This window comes from Mustela putorius, unplaced genomic scaffold (genome assembly GCF_011764305.1).
Source record: "Mustela putorius furo isolate JIRA1106 unplaced genomic scaffold, ASM1176430v1.1 tig00003913_pilon_pilon_pilon, whole genome shotgun sequence".
In the NCBI taxonomy this organism is placed as follows: Eukaryota; Metazoa; Chordata; class Mammalia; order Carnivora; family Mustelidae; genus Mustela; species Mustela putorius.
Window position 1 is genome coordinate 435,884 of NW_025422060.1, and position 21,148 is coordinate 457,031.

Here is a 21,148-nt window from a genome sequence, read left to right on the forward strand (position 1 = left end):
GGGAAAAAACCTAACCAAAGAGGTAAAGGATCTGCACTCTACAAATTATGGAGCAAGGACATCTGGGTGGCTCGGTCCATTAACGGTCTGCCTTCTGCTCAGGTCATGATCCCAGGGTCCCAGATCGAGTCCCGCATTGGGCTCCTAACTCAGGGGGGAAGCTGCTTTTCCCTCTGCCTGCCACTCTCCTTGCCTTTGTGTTTTCTCTTTCTCTATAACAAATTATAAATAGATGTTGAATTTTGTCAAGTGCTTTATCTGCATATACTGAAATGATTATTATTTTTGTCCTTCATTTTTTAATGTAGTGTATCATGTGGATTGATCTGCAGATATTGATCAATATTTGCATCCCTGGAATAAATCCTACTTGGACATACTATATGCTTCTTTTAATGTATTGTTGAATTTAGTTTACTAATATATCGTTGGGAGTTTTATGTCAGTGTTCATCAGGGATATTGGTTTGTAATTTTGTGTGTATGTATATATGTGTGCCTGTCTGTGTGGTATCCTTGTCAAGTTTTGGTATCAGGGAAGTGTAGGGCTCACAGATGAGTTTGGAACCTTTATCTCCTTTCAGCGTTTTTGGAAAAGTTTGAGAAGTTTATGTCTTAAATACTTAAAGAATTGGTGTAATTCCTTATTAAAGATATCTGCTCCTGTATTATTGTTTGAATGAGTGTTTTGATTATTGATTCAATCTCCATACTAGTAATTGGGCTATTTAAATTTTCTACTTGTTCTGAATCAGTCTGGGAAAATTGTAAATTTCTAGATATTCACCCATTCCTTCAAAATTGTTCAATATGTTGTACTTCTTTTCATTCAAGACTTCTGATTTTGAATCCTCTCTCTCTCTTTTTCTCTCTCACTTGGTGAAACTGGCTAAAATTTTGTCAATTTTGTTTATCTTTTCAAAGAACCAGCTCTGAGTCTCCTTCATCTTTTCTATTATCATTTTACTCTCTATTTCATTTGTTTGCACTATGATCTTAATTATTTCTTTCTTTCTACTAATTTTGTTCTTTGTTCTTCTTTTTCCAGTTCCTTTAGAAGTGAAATTAAATTGTTTATTAGAAATGTCTCTTCATTCTTCAGGTAGGCCTGTATTTCTTAGAAACTGCTTTTGCTATGTAGCATATATCTTGGCATGTTGTATTTTTATTTTCAACTGTCCCAAGATATTTAAAAAATTTTCTCATTTGTTTTCTTCCATGACTGAATGCTTGTTCAGTAACATGATGTTTACTCTCCATGTATTTGTAGTTTTTCCACTTTTCTTTTTGTAATTGATTTTTAGTTTCATGTTATTATTATCAGAAAAGATGCTTGATATGCTATCAATCTTGACTTTATTAAGTCTTGTTTTGTGGTCTAATATGATCTGTCTTGGAAAATGTTTCTTCTGCACTTGGGAAGAATCTGTATTCTGCTGTTTATGGATAGAATACTTTGCATATATATATAGTGTGTTGTCAAAGCCAATGTATCTTTATTGACTTTTTGTTTGGATGATCTATTTATATATATTCAAGTAGGGTGTGCAAACTCCCTACTATTATTGTATTGCTGTTTATTTCTCCCTTTAGGTCTTTAATATTTGCCTTTTATATTAATGGCCCCATGATGCATTCATATAATGCATAAATATTATATATTCTTACTTGATTGACACTTTTATCATTATTTAGTGCCCTTCTGTGACTTCTATTACAATGTTTATTTTAAAATCTATTTTCCCTGCTATGAATATAGCTACACTAACTTTCTTTTGTTTCTATTTACATAAAATACATTTTTCCCTCCCTTTACTTTCTGTGTGCATGTATCTTTACTTCTGAAGTGAAAGTCTTACAGGTAGTATTTAGATGTGTCTTGCTTTTTTTTTTTTTAACACATTTATCCACTTTATATATTTTTTTAAAAATTTATTTATTTATTTGACAGAGAGAGAGATCACAAATAGGCAGAGAGGCAGGCAGAGAGAGAGGGGGAAGCAGGCTCCCTGCTGAGCAGAAAGCTGTCACTCTCGCCAGCAAGAACGACCAGGAGACCTCAGTGAAGCAAGCTTTATTTCTGGGTAGCTGTTGGGAACTCCCTTATCACAGCCCGTGCATGTGTATATATACCAAAGTTGTACAACCAATCACTTGCAGCCACATAGATACAAGAGGCATTTTGGACTACTTCCTTAATCCTCAGTTCTGCCTATTGGCTCACATCCAGCCGCCATCTTAATGGCGTGTTTACTTTCGGGCACCAACATCTCCCCCTTTTCTTTTATATTAGGCATGCAAGGCAGGAGATCGTGCCTGTCTTAGGTTGTCAGCTGTCATGGACATGCTTACCCGTCATCGGATAATTCCCCCTGGTTGGAGAACTCCTGGCTTAGGTTGCTATGTGCATGCAGCCAATCTTACCCGTCATTGACTACTGATCTAGCGCTGCCAGCCAGATTTGGGGAAATGTACCAGCTTCCAGTGCCATGCAAGCTTGTAGTAGCGCCAACTGTTGTCTACGTTGTTGTTTACGTAATGATGCAAAACAGCGGAACATAAGGATCAAGCTCAGGAGTAGTCCAATTAATAGTGCACCCATACCGGCCCACTCTTTAGCAAACGAGAGTGATTGGTACCCAATTCGATAATGGAGCTATGTCAATCTTAGTTGCATTAATAGTGAATATTTGTTGTCTTAACAATCTTGTCAAATTATAATATTGATTGGACCATGTCCCATTTAGGTATCTGCTTAACTCTTTCGACAGATTAGCGGCAATAGAAAGGTTATTATAGGCCATGGAGGTTATGCAAAGTCCAGAAAGTGATTGGATGCATCTGGTCGTCAATAGTTTCTGGAGAATGTCCACTTGTTCCTGGATTAGATCTACTCGCTGATTGATGATCATAATGCCGGCTTGATGGTGGCCATTAATTAGTTCTTGTGTGGTGAGGGCTTCTGCAACTCCGGTAGTTAGGTTATTAAGAGTGGAGGCAGTCTGTACAGACGTGGTGAGAGCTACAGCCGCTGCAGTTGCTGCAGCTGCGGAGGCCGCTACAGCCGCAATAATAGCTGCAGTGATCCCAAAGTCTCTTTTATGTCTTGAGAGCAATACAGGCAAATCATTAGGATTTACAGAAACGGGCATGGGAATGAAAGTAGGTTGGTGCATCTGTTGAAGGGATGCTGGTGTCACCAGGATTGCTATCAGGCTGAGCATCAGGACGGGGCAGGCCATGTTGATCGATTCTTCTAATCAGTCGCTCCAGGACCCAGATAGGCACTTGGGCACCCTGTGGAAAAAGACAAACAGAACCTCTGTGCCATCTTAAGACTGGGTCAGGGCCTCTCCATTGGCCTGTGAGTATATCCTTCCACTTGGCCTGGGCTAGAGTGCTTTCGGTAACCGCCGCATGCCTGTCCGCTGTAGATGTACCATTATGGTCCAAGGACAAAAAAATTAAAATGTAAAGGGTGAGAGATGTAAGATCATGGGGTGACTTGTAGTCATCCTCTATTCCCCCTTTTCTTATTTTTTTTAAGCATCGTTTGAAGGTGCCATTGGCGTGTTCATTTATTCCTTGACCTTGTGGATTGTAGGGTATACCTGTAGTATGGACTATACCAAATTGACTCAGGAATTGATGGATAGATTTTGATGTATATGCAGGTCCATTATCTGTATTTATTTGTTTTGGGATACCCCAATCTGTGAAGCATCGTAGGCAGTGTGTGATGACTTGTTTTGAATTCTCCACCGTGAGGGGAGTAGCCATTATGATACCCGAATAAGTGCCCACTGATATATGTACGTACTTTTGTTGCCCGAATTCAGGTAAATGTGTGACATCCATTTGCCACAGGTGATTAGCTTGAAGGCCTTTGGGATTTACCCCCAAGGAAGGCTGAGGGAGTAATGTGGCACAATTCCCACAGGTCCTTACTATATCTCTTGCCTGTTCTTTGGTGATATGGAATCTATACCTTAAGGTATTAGAATTCACGTGCCATCCGCAGAGGGAAATAGGAATATTGCAGACATGGGGCTGAAAAGTTCCCCTATGGCCTTCGTCATCCTCCCACTCAAGGGTAGCTGGGCTTTGATCAGGACTTTGAGCGATTCCTAAACCCCTGAGTGTTTGTTTTGTGTTTAGGATTTACAGGATTTATAGGATTTGTGTTAGGGGCCATCTTGGAGGCCACTCTTGTTGGCTGATGATGCTTGTATCGGCGCCTGTATCCAGTAACCCTAAAAATTTTCTTCCTTGCACCTTGAGAGTAATTATGGGCCTATCAGTCATATCCAGGGTCAGGCATGTTAGGTCAACTCCTGTAGACCCCAAACCTCCCGTACCTCTTTCTTTTCCTTTAGTGGGAAAGGCTTCATGATGGCTAGGGAGTATGAGAAGTTGAGCTATCCCATCTCCAGGGCTAATTGCAGTAACTCCCCTTGGGGAGACACCAGTATCTTGATCTCTCCCTCATAATCTGAATCTATTACCCCAGGGTGAACTATCAGACCTTTGAGATAAGTGGAACTTCGGCCAAGTAATAAAACTACAGTACCATGAGGGGGGCCCCCTCTTAGATCGGAGGCTAATGCTTGAATGCCCATCTCTGGTGTTAGGACCATTCGGGTGGCTGCTCTGATATCGAGCCCTGCTGATCCAGAGGTTGCGCGCCTTTCTCTGAGGGAGGATACCATGTCCTGGGCATTTGTGTTAGCACCCCATAAATTTGTGTCAGGCCCCGGGGCGCGGGACCCTGCTTCCCGTTTTTTGAGTCATTGGATTGAATCCAGTTATTCGGTGGCAGGGGATTTCCTTGAATATCTTTCTGGGACCTACATTCATTAGCCCAATGATTCCCTTTATGGCAATGAGGGCACAACCCAGGTGCGGGCTTGACTGGTCTAGGAAATCCTTTACCCTCTGGACAATCCCTCTTAAGATGACCGTCCCTTCCACAAAGGAAACAAGCCTTGGAAGAACTCCTGGTTCCTCCATTGAAACTTCTTATCCCTTGGGCTACTGCTGCTGCCATAACTTGGCCCTGAACAACTGTATCAGTGATGTCTCGACACACTTTGATATACGTAGTCAGGTCCTTAGACTTCCAAGGGCGGATAGCCTCTCTACACCATTTATTTGCTTGTTCATAGGCTAATTGTTTAACAAGGGACATTGCTTGGTCCACATCCCCAAATATGCACCTTGCTACTTGGAGCAGATGATCTACAAAGTCAGCATAGGGTTCATTAGGCCCCTGCAACACCTTGGAAAGTTGTCCCTGCAAATCACCAGAACCCTGTATGGTCTTCCAAGCCCTAGTGGCTGCAGCTGCTATCTGTACATACACCCCTGGGGGGTACTCAATCTGATTGTTTTGTCCCACAAATTGACCTCCTCCCATAAGCATGTCAATATTCCAGTGGGGATTCCCTGACACGGCGTTACACCGGGCAGTTTTTGAGCTACACTCTTGCCAAGCAGTTTTCCATATCAAGTATTGTCCACCAGACAGAGTTGCTTTTGCCATGTTAGTCCAATCGTCTGGGGTAAGGTTCATGCTACCGACTGCTTCCAAAAGTAAAAGTGTATAAGCAGCCTGTGGCCCATAAGTAGTGACTGCTGCCTTAAACTGTTTAATAAGTTTGAAGTCTAGTGGTTGATGAAACCTCTGTTGATTTTGATCTTCTAACACTGGGTATGCAAGAGGGGAGGGTTTAGTAAAGTCCGTAATGTCCCTCCATCCTGCATTTCTACATTCTGGACAACCGCATGCCCCTCGGGAGCATGAAGTGTTATATGGTGGCGGCCATTCTGCAGGTGGTGCTATAGGCCTATATTCAGGGGTAGGAATTCTTGACCTTCTGACAGAGGGCGCTAGGGAGTCATATTTTTTCCCGGCTTCTTTGTATGTCCTTCCCTTTAAAGGTTTGTTAGGGACTTCCTCTTTTAATTTTAAGTACATCATGGCTTCTCCAAGCTCATCTTCTGAGGAGCTCATCTCTGAACTTTCTCCCCCTCTGCTAGATCCTGCCTTAGAGGGTTCTCTGACCTGCTCCATCACCTCAACACCTTCCTTGATAACATTTTTAACCATTTTATGGTTAGAGTCTAAACAGGAGCGTACTAGCTTCCAAATAGCCATCATACCTAGCGGCAGTGGCTCTTCTCGGTCCCGCTTATGTAGTTCTTCCCCCAAATGTTCCCATTGAGGAATATTAAGAAGTCCTTCCTCTTCAAAGCAAGGACATAGTTCCTCAACCTTTTTCAAGAACTGCCGAGCTGCTTTCGTTTTTAGTGGAGTGCTGTTAGCCTTAAGCACTTCCGTCAGTAATCCCTCCATCTTAGTAAACTTTGATCCCATTATTTCTCGTCCTATGCCTAGGAACCTTTTTATTTCTCGTCCTATACTTAGGAACTTTCTTACTTCTCGTCCTATACTTAGGAACTTTCTTATCTGAAATTTTGTGCGCACTTACCAGATCGTTGCGTTCACTGAGAACTCCTCAGTTTCCGAGGGTTCCCGGGTTTCGGCACCACTTGCTCTCACCAGCAAGAACGACCAGGAGACCTCAGTGAAGCAAGCTTTATTTCTGGGTAGCTGTCGGGATCTCCCCTCTCACAGCCCGTGCATGTGTATATATACCAAAGTTGTACAACCAATCACTTGCAGCCACACAGATACAAGAGGCATTTTGGACTACTTCCTTAATCCTCAGTTCTGCCTACTGGCTCGCATCCAGCCGCCATCTTAATGGCGTGTTTACTTTGGGGCACTGACAGAAAGCCCAATGTGAGGTTGGATCCCAGGACCCCGAGATCATGACCTAAACCAAAGGCAGAGGCTTAACCCACCAAGCCACCCAGGCACCCCCACTTTATATCTTTTTATTAAAGAATTTAGTTTATTTACATTTAAAGTAATTATTGATAGGTATGTACTTACTACCATTTTGTTAACTATTACCGACTAGTACTGTATTTCCATCCTGGTTCCTTTATTTTTTTCTTTTGCTCTTCCCTTTTGGCTTGATTACTTTATTTAGTGTTATGTTGAGATTTCTTTCTCATTTTCTTTTGGGTATTTACTGTAAGTTTTTGTCTTAGGTTACTGTGGGGTTCAATTATATCATCTTATGTATATTGCAGTCTATTTTCAGTTGATAGCATCTTAAATTTGAACCATTCCAGAGCTGTACATTTATATTTCTCACCACCATTTATTTTATGTTTCTGATGGTTTTTATATAACTTTTTACATATTTTCATTTTATATATCCCTTAAATAATTATTATAAATTAAATTAATTTTACTACTTTTGTTTTTAACCTTATTAATAGTTTTATAAGTAATCTATATATCTATCATATATTTGTCTATTATTTATTTTATCTATCATGCTTCTATCTACCTATCATCATCTATCATCTACCTACCTATCATCTATGCTCTCTCTCTCTAGATATATATATATATATATATATATATATATATACATATATATATATCTATCCATCTATATACACATTTCCTAGTGGAGTTATACTTCCATGTTTTCTTGAAACCAATTTGTGCTATTTATTTTCAGCTTAAAGATGTCCCTTTAATATTTCTTGTAAGTCTTGTTTAGTGATGATAAACTCCTTTGGCTTTATTTGTCTGGAAAACAATTCATCACTCTTTGAATTCTGAATAATAACTGGTGGGTACAATATTCCTGATGGGAAGTTTGTTTCTTTGTTTGTTTCCTTTCAGCACCTTGAATATATCATTCCACTCCCTTCTATGTTGCAAAGATTTTGCTTAGAAATAGGATATCCTTATGGGGTTTCTTTTGCAAGTTACAATTTATTTTTCTCCTGTTGCTTTTAAGATTCTCTCTTTAGCTTTAACTTTTGTCATTTTAAATACAGTTTTCCTTGGTGTTGCTATCTTTGAGATCATCCTAGTTGAAACTCTCTGAATTTCTTGGACCTGGATATCTGCTTCCTTCTGTAGGTTAGGAAAGTTTTCGACCATTATTTCTTTAAATGTCTTCTGTACTTCTTTCTCTTTTCTCCTTCTGTGACCCTCATAATGCAAATAATATAGTCCCAGAGGTCCCATAAATTATCACTTTTAATAGGGCTTTAAAAAAAAGTTGCTGCTTTGTCTGGGTGAGTCCCACTATTTTCTCTTCCTGTTAATTGATCTGTTGATCAATTCTACTGTTGAACCCTATTAGTCTATTTTTCAGCTCAGATATTGTATCCTTAAACTCTGTGACCTCTGTTTGGTGCTGTCTCATATTTTCTACTTATTTTTTGAATTTTGCATTGTGCTCATGCCACCTTCTCCCAAATTTGATGAGCATCTTTAAGATCATTACTTCAAATTCTTTATCAGGTAGATAACATTTCTATATTAGTAAGGCCCTTTTCTGAAGTTTTGTCTTAGTCTTTTGTTTGGAACATACATTTCTGTTTCCTCATTTTTCTTAACTCTGAGTTTGTTTCTATGCAATAAGTAAAAGAGACACTTCTCTCAGTCTTGAAGTTGTGGCCTTGTGTAGGTGATTAATTCTTGTTCAACCTTGCTCTAGCTCTCAGTTTTCTCTTGAACCATTGTGATTTAAAGCCACCTGATTTATTCTTGATATGTCCCTGCTGTTGAGGGTATGCCAAAATCTGTCAGTGATCCAAGGAGAGGATTTTCACTTAGCACCTAGTTTTAAGCTGTTTGGAAGCCAGATCGAGAACAGCTTTTGAAACATGTAAACATATAGAGTTCTATGGTGCTGCAATCCTATTCAATGATGGCCAGCACTCCAGGAGTTCTGTAGGTGTCCCCTGGGTATTATTTGAAAAAATTTGGGCTCCAGATGAATGATAAGTTCCTTTCTGGTGAGTCTTGTCATGCTGTAGTGAGGCTAATGGTGAGTAATGATATTGTCTCTCTTCTTATGCTCCTTGGGACGACCTCCTTATTCTCTAGATGTGTCTAGAAGCATGTTCTTAAGCTGAAACTCCAGTCTAAGTAGATAGACCTTTTTTCACAGGAAGACTGGGTGTGTGTTTCAGTGTTTTGTGCCCTCCTAGGGGTGGTGGCTTGCCAAAATTTAGTGTTCTGATCATTAGAGTCCCATGGAGCTCTGAAACTCCAGTGCTTTTGACCACCATGACCAGGAAATCTAGAGGTGACCCCTATGTGAATTGTATGTATACAATTGTATGTATGTATATTGTATGTATGTCTTCACTTTGGCAAGGCAGTTGGGGAGAGGTAGGGGGTTGGGCAAACTCACCGGTTTCAGAAAAGAAAGTATAAAAATGTTTTGACTACAATTGCAATCTGGCTTCCACAATGCAGAACAAGAGTATCTTATTTGTACACATGCCATATTTACAGTAGGAATGGAAGAACGTTGCAACCATTCTTACTGGCTAGCTCACCCTAGTAGGGTAAGGAGTGTTACAACTGCCTGAGTTTACAGACTTTAGCTAGAACTTGTCATTGTTCATATTCACCCATTCCATATGGGGAGTAAGGGAGTGCTCAACTGCCTGTTCTCTCTAACCTCAGGAAGTTCCACGACTGTTTCCCCCTATCTATCCCAGCAAGGCAGGTGAAGGATACCATGTATGAAATTGCTGACTTATGCTAGAAGGCTAGAGGGAACGTGCAATGATGGCATTTGCCAGTGCCTCTGTCTCTGGGGCCATTTCAATCACCCTTTACCCCTCCAGTGGATACCAACATATCAGGAAAAGAATCTCCCTCGCATTTAGCTTAGGTGCTTTTCAAACTGCTCTTGTTTTTACTGGGTCTCAGAATTAGTAAGACTACATTAAAGTAGTTAACAAGACCCCATGAGTGTTTCCTATAGCTCTTCGGGACCCTCAGATGTGAGCCCTGCTACTTTTCAAAGCCAGATGTCTTTGGAGCTCATCTCCCTGGTACAGATCCCAGGGGCTGGGACAACAGATGTGGAGCACCAACCTTACTCCTCCAGGAGAAACACATGTCTGGGGATATCTTTCCCTATGGTGTATCCCCATACAGAAGCTGTTTTGTTTTCATGAGATTGTATCTCTGTTTCTCAAACCCATCTGAATGTGGTTCTATACTTTGTTGTGAAAAGCAGTTAATATAATTTTCAGATATTTTTGACAGAGAAATGACCCTTATGTAGCAGTAGAGTTGGTGTGTCTGTGGAAGGACGTAAGTTCAGGATCTTCCTATTCCATCCCCTCTTATTATGTATTTATTTTTAAAGTGGATTTATTGGGACGCCTGGGTGGCTCAGTTGGTTAAGCGGCTGCCTTCAGCTCAGGTCATGATCCCAGCGTTCTGGGATCGAGTCCCACATCGGGCTCCTTGCTCGGCACGGAGCCTGCTTCTCCCTCTGCCTCTAACCTGCCACTCTGTCTGCCTGTGCTTGCGCTCTGTATCTCTCTCTCTCTCTAACAAATAAATAAAATCTTTAAAAAAGAATAAAAAAAATAAAGTGGATTTATTGTATACAGCATATTGATGGGTCTTGTTTTTTCATCCATTCTTGTCATTTTCTTCTAATTAGCATATTTAAACCATTGATGGCTAAAGTAATTATTGATATAGTTACTATTTTCTATTTGTTACCATTCTATTTTTCTTTCTTTTGTTGCTATAATTTAGCATAATATATATTTCCATTTTCTACCAATTCTTAGTATATCAATTATGTTCCTTATGTTGCCTTTTTTAGTGATTGCCCTAGAGTTCGCAATATACATGTACAACTAACCCAGTGCACTTTTATATAACAGTATAGCAATTTATGGCCAATTTGAACATCTTATAAGAAAGTATTCTAATTTCTTTTTCCAGTCCCTTTCATTAATAGACTATCATCACCAAATACATTATTGCTATTATTTTATTATTTCCTTTCATTTTCTTTTCTTTTCTTTAATTGTCATGTTACTCACTATACAGTACATTAGTTTTTGATGCAGAGTTCCAGGTTTTATTATTTGCATGTAACACCTAGTGCTGAAAATGGGGCAAGATGGCAGATGAGTAGGAGACCCTATTTCAACCTGTACAATGAAGTGAGTGAGATATCTATCAGAGCACCCTGAACACCCATGCAATCAGCTTGAGATGTAAGATTATACACTTCTGGATCTCTATGAGAGCAGAGGATCCTCAGTGGTAAGGTACAGAGGAGTTGGGAGTGCACAGACTGATATCAGAGGATAAACAGAAAGGGGAAGAGGCCACCAGAAGCAAGTGTTATCCCAATGACAAAATGCTCTGTGCTTGGTGACCAGCACTAGCTTAGAGATCGGTGGCTGCATGACAGGAAGGGATTAATAATAACACTCAGAATAAAGGGACTTAAGGGACAATTGCTGGGACCTGGAAGCCTCAGGTATGGACCTAAGCATAATGTGCCATGACAGCTAAAGCTGGTACTTGCCCATGCCTGAGAGAGCCCAACACAGGCTCAAGTTGGCAGTCACTGGGTCTGTGGCCACCACAGCCAATTCCACTGCCTCCACCTCCACTGGAGCTGAGCACACCCAGCATGGGTCCACCTAGTCAGTAGTGCTGGGAATGGCAGTTGCCAGGATTGCTTGTGGTTTCGGTGACATGAGGGTACAGAGAAAAGTGGTGGCCTCAGGCAATCACTGAGATGGTGGCTGTGAGGGTGCACCACCTGTGGGAGTTTGCAGTATTCAATGGAGTTTGCAGAGGGGGAGTCTCTCTGTTCTGGGCCATTCAGAGAGGAGCAGAGTGTGGCTTCTCTTTGAGGTGGAGATCTGGGTGCAGTTTGCTTTGCTCTGACCTTCTGAAAAGCTGTGAAAAGCCACCAAAGAACAAAACCTTTGGAGAACAAAAACCTGAAAAACTGGTTTCCAGGGAGCCCAGACCCTTGCTGGGGTCAGAGCAACTCAACCTAAGCAGAAATGACTGAAAAACAACATGGCAGGCCCCGCCCGCAGAAGACAAGCCAAAAGAACAAGAGGACAACCACCACAGGGTTCCTATAAAACTGTAAAAACTCCAACATCAGAGGAAAACAATATATTAACCTCCCAGTGTTGTCCCACAGCCTCTATATTTTGTAGCTACAACTTCTTTCTCTCTCTTTTAAAATTTGTTCTCATGATACTTTTCTTTTACTTTTTCTTTTACATACTTCCCATTTCAGCTAGATATTTAATACAGTTGTATCAATATATTTATTCCATAGTAACTTTTGTTGAACTTTTGAAGAAAGTTGAACTTTTTCATGCAAATACTTTTGTTTCTTTTTTTAATATATATAGATATAAGCTTCAACATATTCCTTTCCTTCTATTCAGTACTACTCCTATAGATAAATACCAGTTTTAACTTCCCAATATCTCTGGAGAGTATAGTCCTCTAACAAAGATAACAAGATACCATCAGAAAGAACTGAAATACTGTTCTTCACCCACAAGGAGGAATTATAATCACCTTCCCATCTTACTCTTTTGTTTGTGTTCTTGTACATTATAAATGTTATTCTTGGGATTCACTGAGCTAGGTTCTTTTTTTTTTTTTTTGGTCTTTTGTTTGTTCTTGTACCTTATAAATCTTACTCTTGGGGCTCATTTTGGCTGTTTTTTTTTTTCCCTCATTTTTCTTCTTTCTTTCTTGTTGTTGGTGACTTCTGATTGCTCCAAACCTTTGCAGGGTGCACCTTGCTTGGATCATGGTTGATATTTTCATCTATACATCCCCTCAACCACCTCTCACCAGAATGACTAGGAGAAAGAACCCACAACAGAGGAAAAATTCAAAGACTGTAACCTCTGTCACAGAACTCCTGGATATGGATATAAGCAAGATCTCAGAAATAGAATTCAGGGTAACACTTATCCAGATAATGTTTAGGTTAGAAAAAAACATTAGTGGTAACATAGCATTGCTAAGGGCAGAAGGGAGAGCTGATCTAACAGAACTCAAAAATGTTATCAATGAGATCCCATCTAATATAAAAACTCTAACAGCTAGGGTAAATGAGGCAGAAGATTAAATTAGTGATCTAGAAGACAAAATGATAGAAAAGAAGGATCAGGAGGAGGCCTGGAAAAAACAGGTTAAAAGCCATGAAACAGAATTAGAGAAATAAATGATGCCATGAAATGTTCCCATGTAAGAATTATTGGGCTCCCTGATGGGGTAGAAAGAGAGAGAGAAATACAAAATACAAATTGAACAAATCCTAGCTAAGAACTCCCCTTATCTGGGGAATGGTACAAGTGTTCATGTCTTAGAGGCAAAGAGGACACTCCCCGAGATCGATGAGGGTAGAAAGATCTCCAGACATATAATTATGAAATTCATGAATCATAAATTCAGATAGTAAGTCTCAGGGGAAGCTAGGGGGAAGAGATTCTTTAGGTACTGAGGAAGGAGGAATAATATTAAACCTGTCCACAGAAACCTGGCAAGCCAGAAACCTTGGAAAGACATATTCAGGGCACTAATTGAGAAGAAAATTCAGCCAAGAATACTTTATCCCTCAAGGCTGACATTCAGAATGGAATCAGAATGGAAAAATAAAGAGCCTCCAAGACCAGGAAAGTCTAAAAGATTATGTAACCACAAAGCTGGAATTACAAGAAATATTAAGGGGGGGTTCTATAAAAGAAGAAAGACCCCAAGATGGATACAGAACAGAAATATACAGAGGCAATCTATAGAAACAAGGACTTCATAGGTAACATGATGACATTAAAATCTTATCTTTCAATAATCACTCTAATTGTGAACAGCCTAAATGCTCCCATAAAATGACCCAAGGTTGAAGACTGGATAGAAAGATGGGACCCATCCATATGCTGTCAATAAGAGACTAATTTTGAACCTAAAGATACATTCAAACTAAAAGTGAAGGTGTGGGGAACAATCTTTCATGCCAATGGGTCTCAAAAGAAAACTGGGGTAGTGATTCTCATATCAGACAAATTACATTTTAAGCTAACAACTATAGTCAGAGGTACAGAAGGACATTACATCATTCTTAAAAAGTCTGTCCAACAGGAAGATCAAAAAACTGTAAATATTTATGCCCCCAAATGGGAGCACCCAACTACATAAGCCAAGTATTAATAAAAATAGAGGCATATTAATAAGAATATGCAATAAGAGGGGATATTAACATGCCACTCTCAACAACATACACATCATCCAAACAGAAAATCAGCAATGAAACAAGAGCATTGAATGACAGATTGGACCAGATGAACCTCATAGATAGAACATAGATAGATAGATAGAGCACAGATAGAACATTCTACCCTAAAACAGCAGAATACTCATTCTTCTCAAGCACACATGGAACTTTCTCCAGAATAGACCACATATTGAGTCACAAATCAGGTCTCAACCAATACCAAATGACTGAGATTATTCCCTGCATATTCTCAGACCACAACGCTTTGAAACTGGAACACAACCACAAGAAAAATTTTGGAAGAAGTTCAAACACTTGGAAGCTAAAGACCATCCTTCTCACGAATGTTTAGATCAACCAGGAAATCTAAGAAGAACGTAAACAATTCATGGAAACCAATGAAAATGAAGACACATAGGTCCAAAACCTATGGGATATGGCAAAGGTAGTCCTAAGGGGGAAATACAAGCCTCATTCAAAAAAATTGAAAAATCCCAAATATACAAACTCTCTTTACATCTTAAGGAATTGGAGAATCAACAAATTAAGCCAATCACATGCACAAGAAGGGACATAATTAAGATTAGAGCAGAGATCAATGAGTTAGAAACCAGAGATATAGTAGAACACATCAATGAAAATAGAAGTTGGTTCTTTGGAAGAATTAAGATTGATAAACCATTGGCCAGACTAATTCAAAAGAAAAAGAAAAGAGAAAGGACCCAAATCAAGAAATGAAAGGGGAAAGATCATGAATGATACCAAGGAAATAAAAATAATCATCATAAATTATTATCAACAGCTATATGCCAATAAGTTAGTCAACCTAGAAGAAATGGATGCATTCCTGGAAACCTGCAAACTTCCGAGACTGAAACATGAACAAATTGGCAATGTGCATAGGCCAGTATCTAGTAACGAGATTGAAGCAGTGACCAAAACCTCCCAAAATATAAAAGTCCAGGAACTGATGGATTCCCTGAGGAATTCTACCAAGTATTCAAGGAAGAAATACTATGATACTGAAGCTGTTTCAAGAAATAAAAACAGAAGGAAAACTTCCAGACTCTTTCTATGAAGACAGCCTCACCTTGATCTCCAAACCAGGATAAGATCCCACCAAAAAGGAGAATTTCAGAGCAATATCCTCAATGAGTAGGAATACCAAGATCCTCAAAAAGATTCTAGCTAATAGGATCCAACAGTACATTCAGAAGATTATCAAACATGACCAGATAGGATTTATCCATGGGATGCATAGTTCAACATTCACAAACTAGTCGATGTGATAGAACAAACCAATAAGAGAAGAGAGAAGAACCACATGGTCCTCTCAATTGATGAAGAAAAAGCATTTGACAAATACAATATCCTTACTTGATTAAAACTCTTCAGGGTATCGGGATAGAGGGAACATTCCTCAACTTCATAAAACCCATCTATGGAAATCCCATAGTGAATATTTTTCTCAATGGGGAAAACCGGAGAGCCTTCCCACAGACATCAGGAACACAAAAAGGATGCTCACTCTTGCTACTTTTGTTCAACATAGTACTAGAAGTCCTAGCAACAGCAATCAGACAACAAAAACAAATAAAAGCTACTCAAAGTGGTAAAAGAAAGTCAAACTCTCTCTCTTAGCAGATGACATGATACTGTATGTGGAAAACCCAAAAGTTTCAACCCCAAATTACTAGAACTCATACAGCAATTTAGTTATGTGGCAGTATACAAAATTAACGCACCAAAATAAGTTGCTTTCTTATTTACTAACAATGAAATTGTTGAAAGGGAAATTATTGATTTGATTCTATTTACAATTACACCAAAGTACATAGGATGCCTTTGAATAAACCTAACCAAAGAGGTAAGGATCTATATTTGAAGAACTATAGAATGCTCATGAAAGAAATTAAAGACACAAAAATATGGAAAAAAATTTCATGCTCATGGATCAGAAAAATATACATCATTAAAAAGTCTATGCTTGAGTGCTGTGAAGTGTGTAAACCTGGTGATTCACAGACCTGTACCCCTGGGGATAAAAATATATGTTTATAAAAAATAAAAAATTAATAAAAAAATTTTAAAAAAGTCTATGCTGCCCAGAGAAATCTATAATTTTAATGCTATCCTAATCAAAATGCCAAAGGCATTTTTCAAAGTGCTGGAACAAACAATCCAAAAATTTGTATGGAATCAGAAAAATTCCTGAATCACCAAGGAAATGCTGAAAAAGAAAAGCATAGCTGGGGGCATCACATTGCTGAATTTAAAGCATTATAACAAAGCTGTGATCATCAAGACAGCATGGTACTGGCACAAAAACATACACATAGATCTAAGGAACAGAGTAGAGAACACATACATGAACTCTCAATGCTATGGTCAAATAATCTTCGGCAAAGCAGGAAAAAATATCCAGTGGAAAAAAGCCACTGCTGGGAAATTGGAGAGCTATGTAGAGAAGAATGAAACTTGACCATTCTCTTACACTGTACCCAAAGATAACTCAAAATTGATGCAAGACCTCAATGTGAGACAGAAGTCCATCAAAATCCTAGAGGATAACATAGGCAGTAACCTCTTCAACATCAGCCACAGCAACTTCTTTCAAGACACATCTCCAAGACAAGGGAACCAAGAATTAAAATGAACTTTTGGGGCTTCATCAAGATAAAAAGTTTCTGCACAGCAAAGGAAACAGTCAAAAAAAGAAAGAGGAAACCCACAGAATGGGAGATCATATTCACAAATGACAGTATGGACAAAGGGCTGATATCCAAGATATATAAAGAACTTCTCAAATTCAACACCAAAAACAGGTAAGTCAAAAAAAGGGCAAGAGAAAAAAAGAGACACTCCTCCATTGAAGATATATAAATAACTAGCAGACACATGAAAAAATGTTCATCATCATTATCCATAAGGGAAATTCAAATCAGAACCACATTGAGATACCACCTTACACCAGTTAGAATGGCAAAGATTAATAGGGCAGGAAACAACAAATGTTGGAGAGGATGTAGAGAAAGTGGAACCCTCTTACACTATTGGTGGGAATGCAAGTTGCACCACTTTGGAGAACAGTGTGGAGATTCCTAAAAAAAATTAAAAATAGAGCTACCCTATGACCCTGCAATTGCACTACTGGGTGTTTACCTGAAAGATACAGAGGTAGTGAAAAGGAGGGCCATATGTACCCCAATGTTCATAGTAGCAATTTCCACAACAGCCAAACTGTGGAAAGAGTCAAGATGCCCTTCAACAGACAAATGGATAAAGAAGATGTGGTCCATATATTCAATGGAATAGTACTCAGTCATCAGAAAGCATGAACATCCAACTTTTGCATCAACATGGATAAGACTGGAGGAGATTATTCTGACTGAAATAAGTCAAACAGAGAAAGTCAATTATAATACCATTTCATTCAAATTAGAAGTAAAGTAAAAGTGAAGGGGGGGAATTGGAGAGGCAGAGGAACCATGAGAGTTTGTGGACTCCAAGAAACAGAGGATTTTAGAGTGGAGGGATGGAGGGATGGGTGAGCCTGGTGGCTGGTATTAAGGAAGCCTTGTATTGCATGGAGCACTGGGTTTTATATGTAAACAATGAATCTTGGAATATTACATCAAAAACTAATGATATATTTTATGGTGACTATCATAACACAATAAAAATTAAAAAAAACAATAACACACCCAAACCACCCAGTGCTCATTATAACACATGTCTTCCTTATGTTAAATCAGCTAAGAATAAGAACTGTTCTTATAAGAAGTATACAATTTCAGGCATTTATCACACATGGTATTCTTGGGGCTTCCTGAATCTTGGTTTAGGGTCTCACATTAATATGAGAAATTCACAGTCATTATTGTTTCAAATATTTCTTCTATTTCTTTCTTTTCACTCTGGTATTCACCAGAAATATATGGTATACTTTTTGCTATTGCTCAAGAGTCTCAAATATTTTGTTCCAGGCTTCCCCCACCACCACTAATTTTTGTATTTGGATTTTCAGTTTGGGAAGTTTCTACTGCTCTATCTTCAATTTCAATGACTTTTTCCCTTGGCCATTGCTAGTCTAATGCTTATCAAAGAAATTCTTCATTTCAGTTATAGCAATCTTGCATTATAGCAATTATTTTGGATTTTAGAACGTCCATATCTCTGCTTATATCATTCATTTGTTCTTGCACATTATCTATGTTTTTTAATTAGAGCTATTCACATATTAATCATAGTTATTTTAAATTTTCAGTTGAATAATACCAACATTCCTCCCACTGTGAGTCCAGTTTTGATGTTTGATTTTATCTCTTCAGACTCCAAATTTTATCTTTTAATTTGTCTTCTAAATTTTTTTTTGAAAGGCAGAAAAATTATAAGGTATATTAAAAGGGAATTCAGGTAGAGAGATCAAAATTCTGAGATCAAAAGTCAATGTTAAATGACAAAACATTGTTTGAGTAAAAACAACTAATATTGGCTCCAGTGGTGGCTTTTGGTCATTTTTTCTTCAAGTAAACTGTCTCTCTGTTTGCCTGGATCTCTAATTTTCAGTGTGGTGGCTTGTCCTATGATATCAATTCTTTAATGGATCTAAAGAGCTGTTGATGTTCAGTTTTTCAGTTTTTCTCTTACGGGGATCACTTTCAAGTTACATATAGAACTAGAAACCAGAGATATGTAGCACTTTTTAAGAAGTGAAGTACAGTTGACACTGTTACACTATTTCAGGCATATGACATAGTAATTTGACAGCCCTACACATTATCCTAAACTCACCAAAGTGTAGCTACCATCTATCATACAATACTACTACAATACAACTGATTATATTTCTTATATAGTAACTTTCATCCCCATGATTTATCCATTTCATCACTGGAAACCTTGGCCTCTTATTCCCCTTTACCCATTTTGCCCATTCCACCTCTGGCAAGCACCACTTTATTTTCTACACCTACAGGTCTGTTTCTATTTTTTATTTGCTATGTTTTATTTTTAGATTACACATGTAAGTGAAATCATATGGTATTTGTCTTTCTTTGTTTAGCTTATTTCACATAGTATAATAAGCTATATATCCATCCAGCTTGTCGCAAATGGCAAGATCGCACTTTTTTTTTTTTTTTTTATGGCTGCGTAATATTGTACAGCAAAGGAGACCATCCATAAAACAAAAGACAACCTACTGAAGGGGAGAAGATATTTGCAAGTAGTATATCCAATAAGAGGTGGATTTCCAAAAAATATAAAGAACTTCTATGCACTGCTGGGAATGTAAGCTGCAACAACCACTAAAGAAAATGGTGTGGAAGTTCCTTAAAAAATTAGATATAGAAATAGAAATACGAGAAGCTTAGGAAGATGGCAGAGTAGGAGGACCGGAAACTCACCCAACCCCATGTTTATAATTAGGTATTACTCACATCTGAGTAACTAAACCTGTGAGACTGGCAGGACAAATTCCACAACTAGATGAAGACAAGAAGCCATACTGAAGAGCTTAGGAAGGGTAAAAACAGTGGTCAGGAGTTGCGTGTAAGAGGGAAGAAGTTGTGGGTTCAGAGAGGGGAAAGCATCGAGGAGTCCACATGGGGAAAACAAATTTTTGTAACATCTGACCTTGAAAACCAGACAGGCTGAGTTCCATGAGTTTGTATAACCAGTAAGACTGGATCCTGGAGCTTTAAATTCAGGTGATTCAGCTGGGAAGGAGAGAGTAACTGGGTCATCACCCTTAAAGAAGACAGAAGACTCTGGATATGCAACACAGAAGGAACAGTTTGGACAACCACTGGGGCAAAAGGTAGGGAGATCTGTTTATACTGATTTTGGAGTGCTTTGGCAGACTTCTCTGTAAACAAAGGACATGGCGGGGGCTATTTTCCTCCCCTATCCTCCAGTATAAACACAGAACCACCTGTGGAAAGCAGTTTTGCACAGACACCTGCTACCTGAACTACCAGCAGTGTGCCTTGCTCATGAGTTCTCCTGAGGACTAATCTACTCCAAGTCTGTTGGCCTCTACTCTAGGCTCAGCATAAATTTTAACTGAACATGCACTCACCCATCTGCTGCCTCCTCCCACAATGCCCACAGTGGCTACCCTGCTTCAGGAGATTGAGCCTAGGACTAGGAATTCAGCACAGATTTTGCTAACACCACACACATGACCTGTCCTGCCAGCACACTCACAGATGCCATGCACCCTCAGCCACTGACAGCACCTTCACCCACCAAGCCACCAGCTGCCACTGTCACCTTTTGCCACACCTTGCAGCCACCACACTGTGGGGGATCTAGCCTAGGGCTAGAGGCTCACTGCAAATTATGCCAACACTGCCACCCCACTCATGAGCCTTCCAGTGGCCATGCCTCCTTAGAGTCAGCCTGCCTGGGTCTCACTAACATCACAAAGAGCAAGCACAGCCCATAATAGCTAAAAATCAGTGCAGACATCTGGACTGAAATAAAAAGTGACTACAACACAATAACATGATGCAACCAACACACATAGGAGACTCCACTGAAATGTAAAGGTTCTGGTGAAAAGGGGTCACTACCTTGCAGGGCACTAAAGGGCCTTTTCTTTATAAAGCCACTACTTTCAAGCACAAAAACAGAGCCAACTTTCTTAATGCACAGGAACAGACACAGAAAGGTGGAAAAAATTAAGAGACAGAGAAATGTGTCCCAAATAAAAGAATATGAAAAATTCACTATAGGAGATCTAAGTGAAATAGAAATAAGTACTATGCATGATGGAAAATTCAAAGTAATGATCATAAAATTACTCACTGGACTTCAGAAAAGGATGTAAGACAGTAGTGAAACCCTTGACCAAGACATAAAAAATACCATATCAGAGATAAAGAACTCAATAAATGAAATTGAAAATACAATATATGGAATACATAGTAGACTTCAGGAAGCAGAAAAAGGTACCAG

The 21,148-nt window shown here is 39.0% G+C and overlaps 1 protein-coding gene across 1 annotated transcript; it reads right to left on the minus strand.

The window, feature by feature from the left end:
- Positions 1–4,626: 4,626 nt before the first annotated feature.
- Positions 4,627–6,354, minus strand: LOC106004544 (endogenous retrovirus group K member 5 Gag polyprotein-like). Its single transcript, XM_013050444.2, has one exon. It carries the CDS (start codon positions 6,352–6,354, stop codon positions 4,627–4,629), a length of 1,728 nt encoding a protein of 575 aa, XP_012905898.2.
- Between the last annotated feature and the right edge of the window lie 14,794 nt (positions 6,355–21,148).

Coding starts and splice junctions, on each gene's coding strand:
- LOC106004544 (XM_013050444.2), bottom strand. CDS start 6,354: ATGGAGGGATTACTGACGGAAGTGCTTAAGGCTAACAGCACTCCACTA.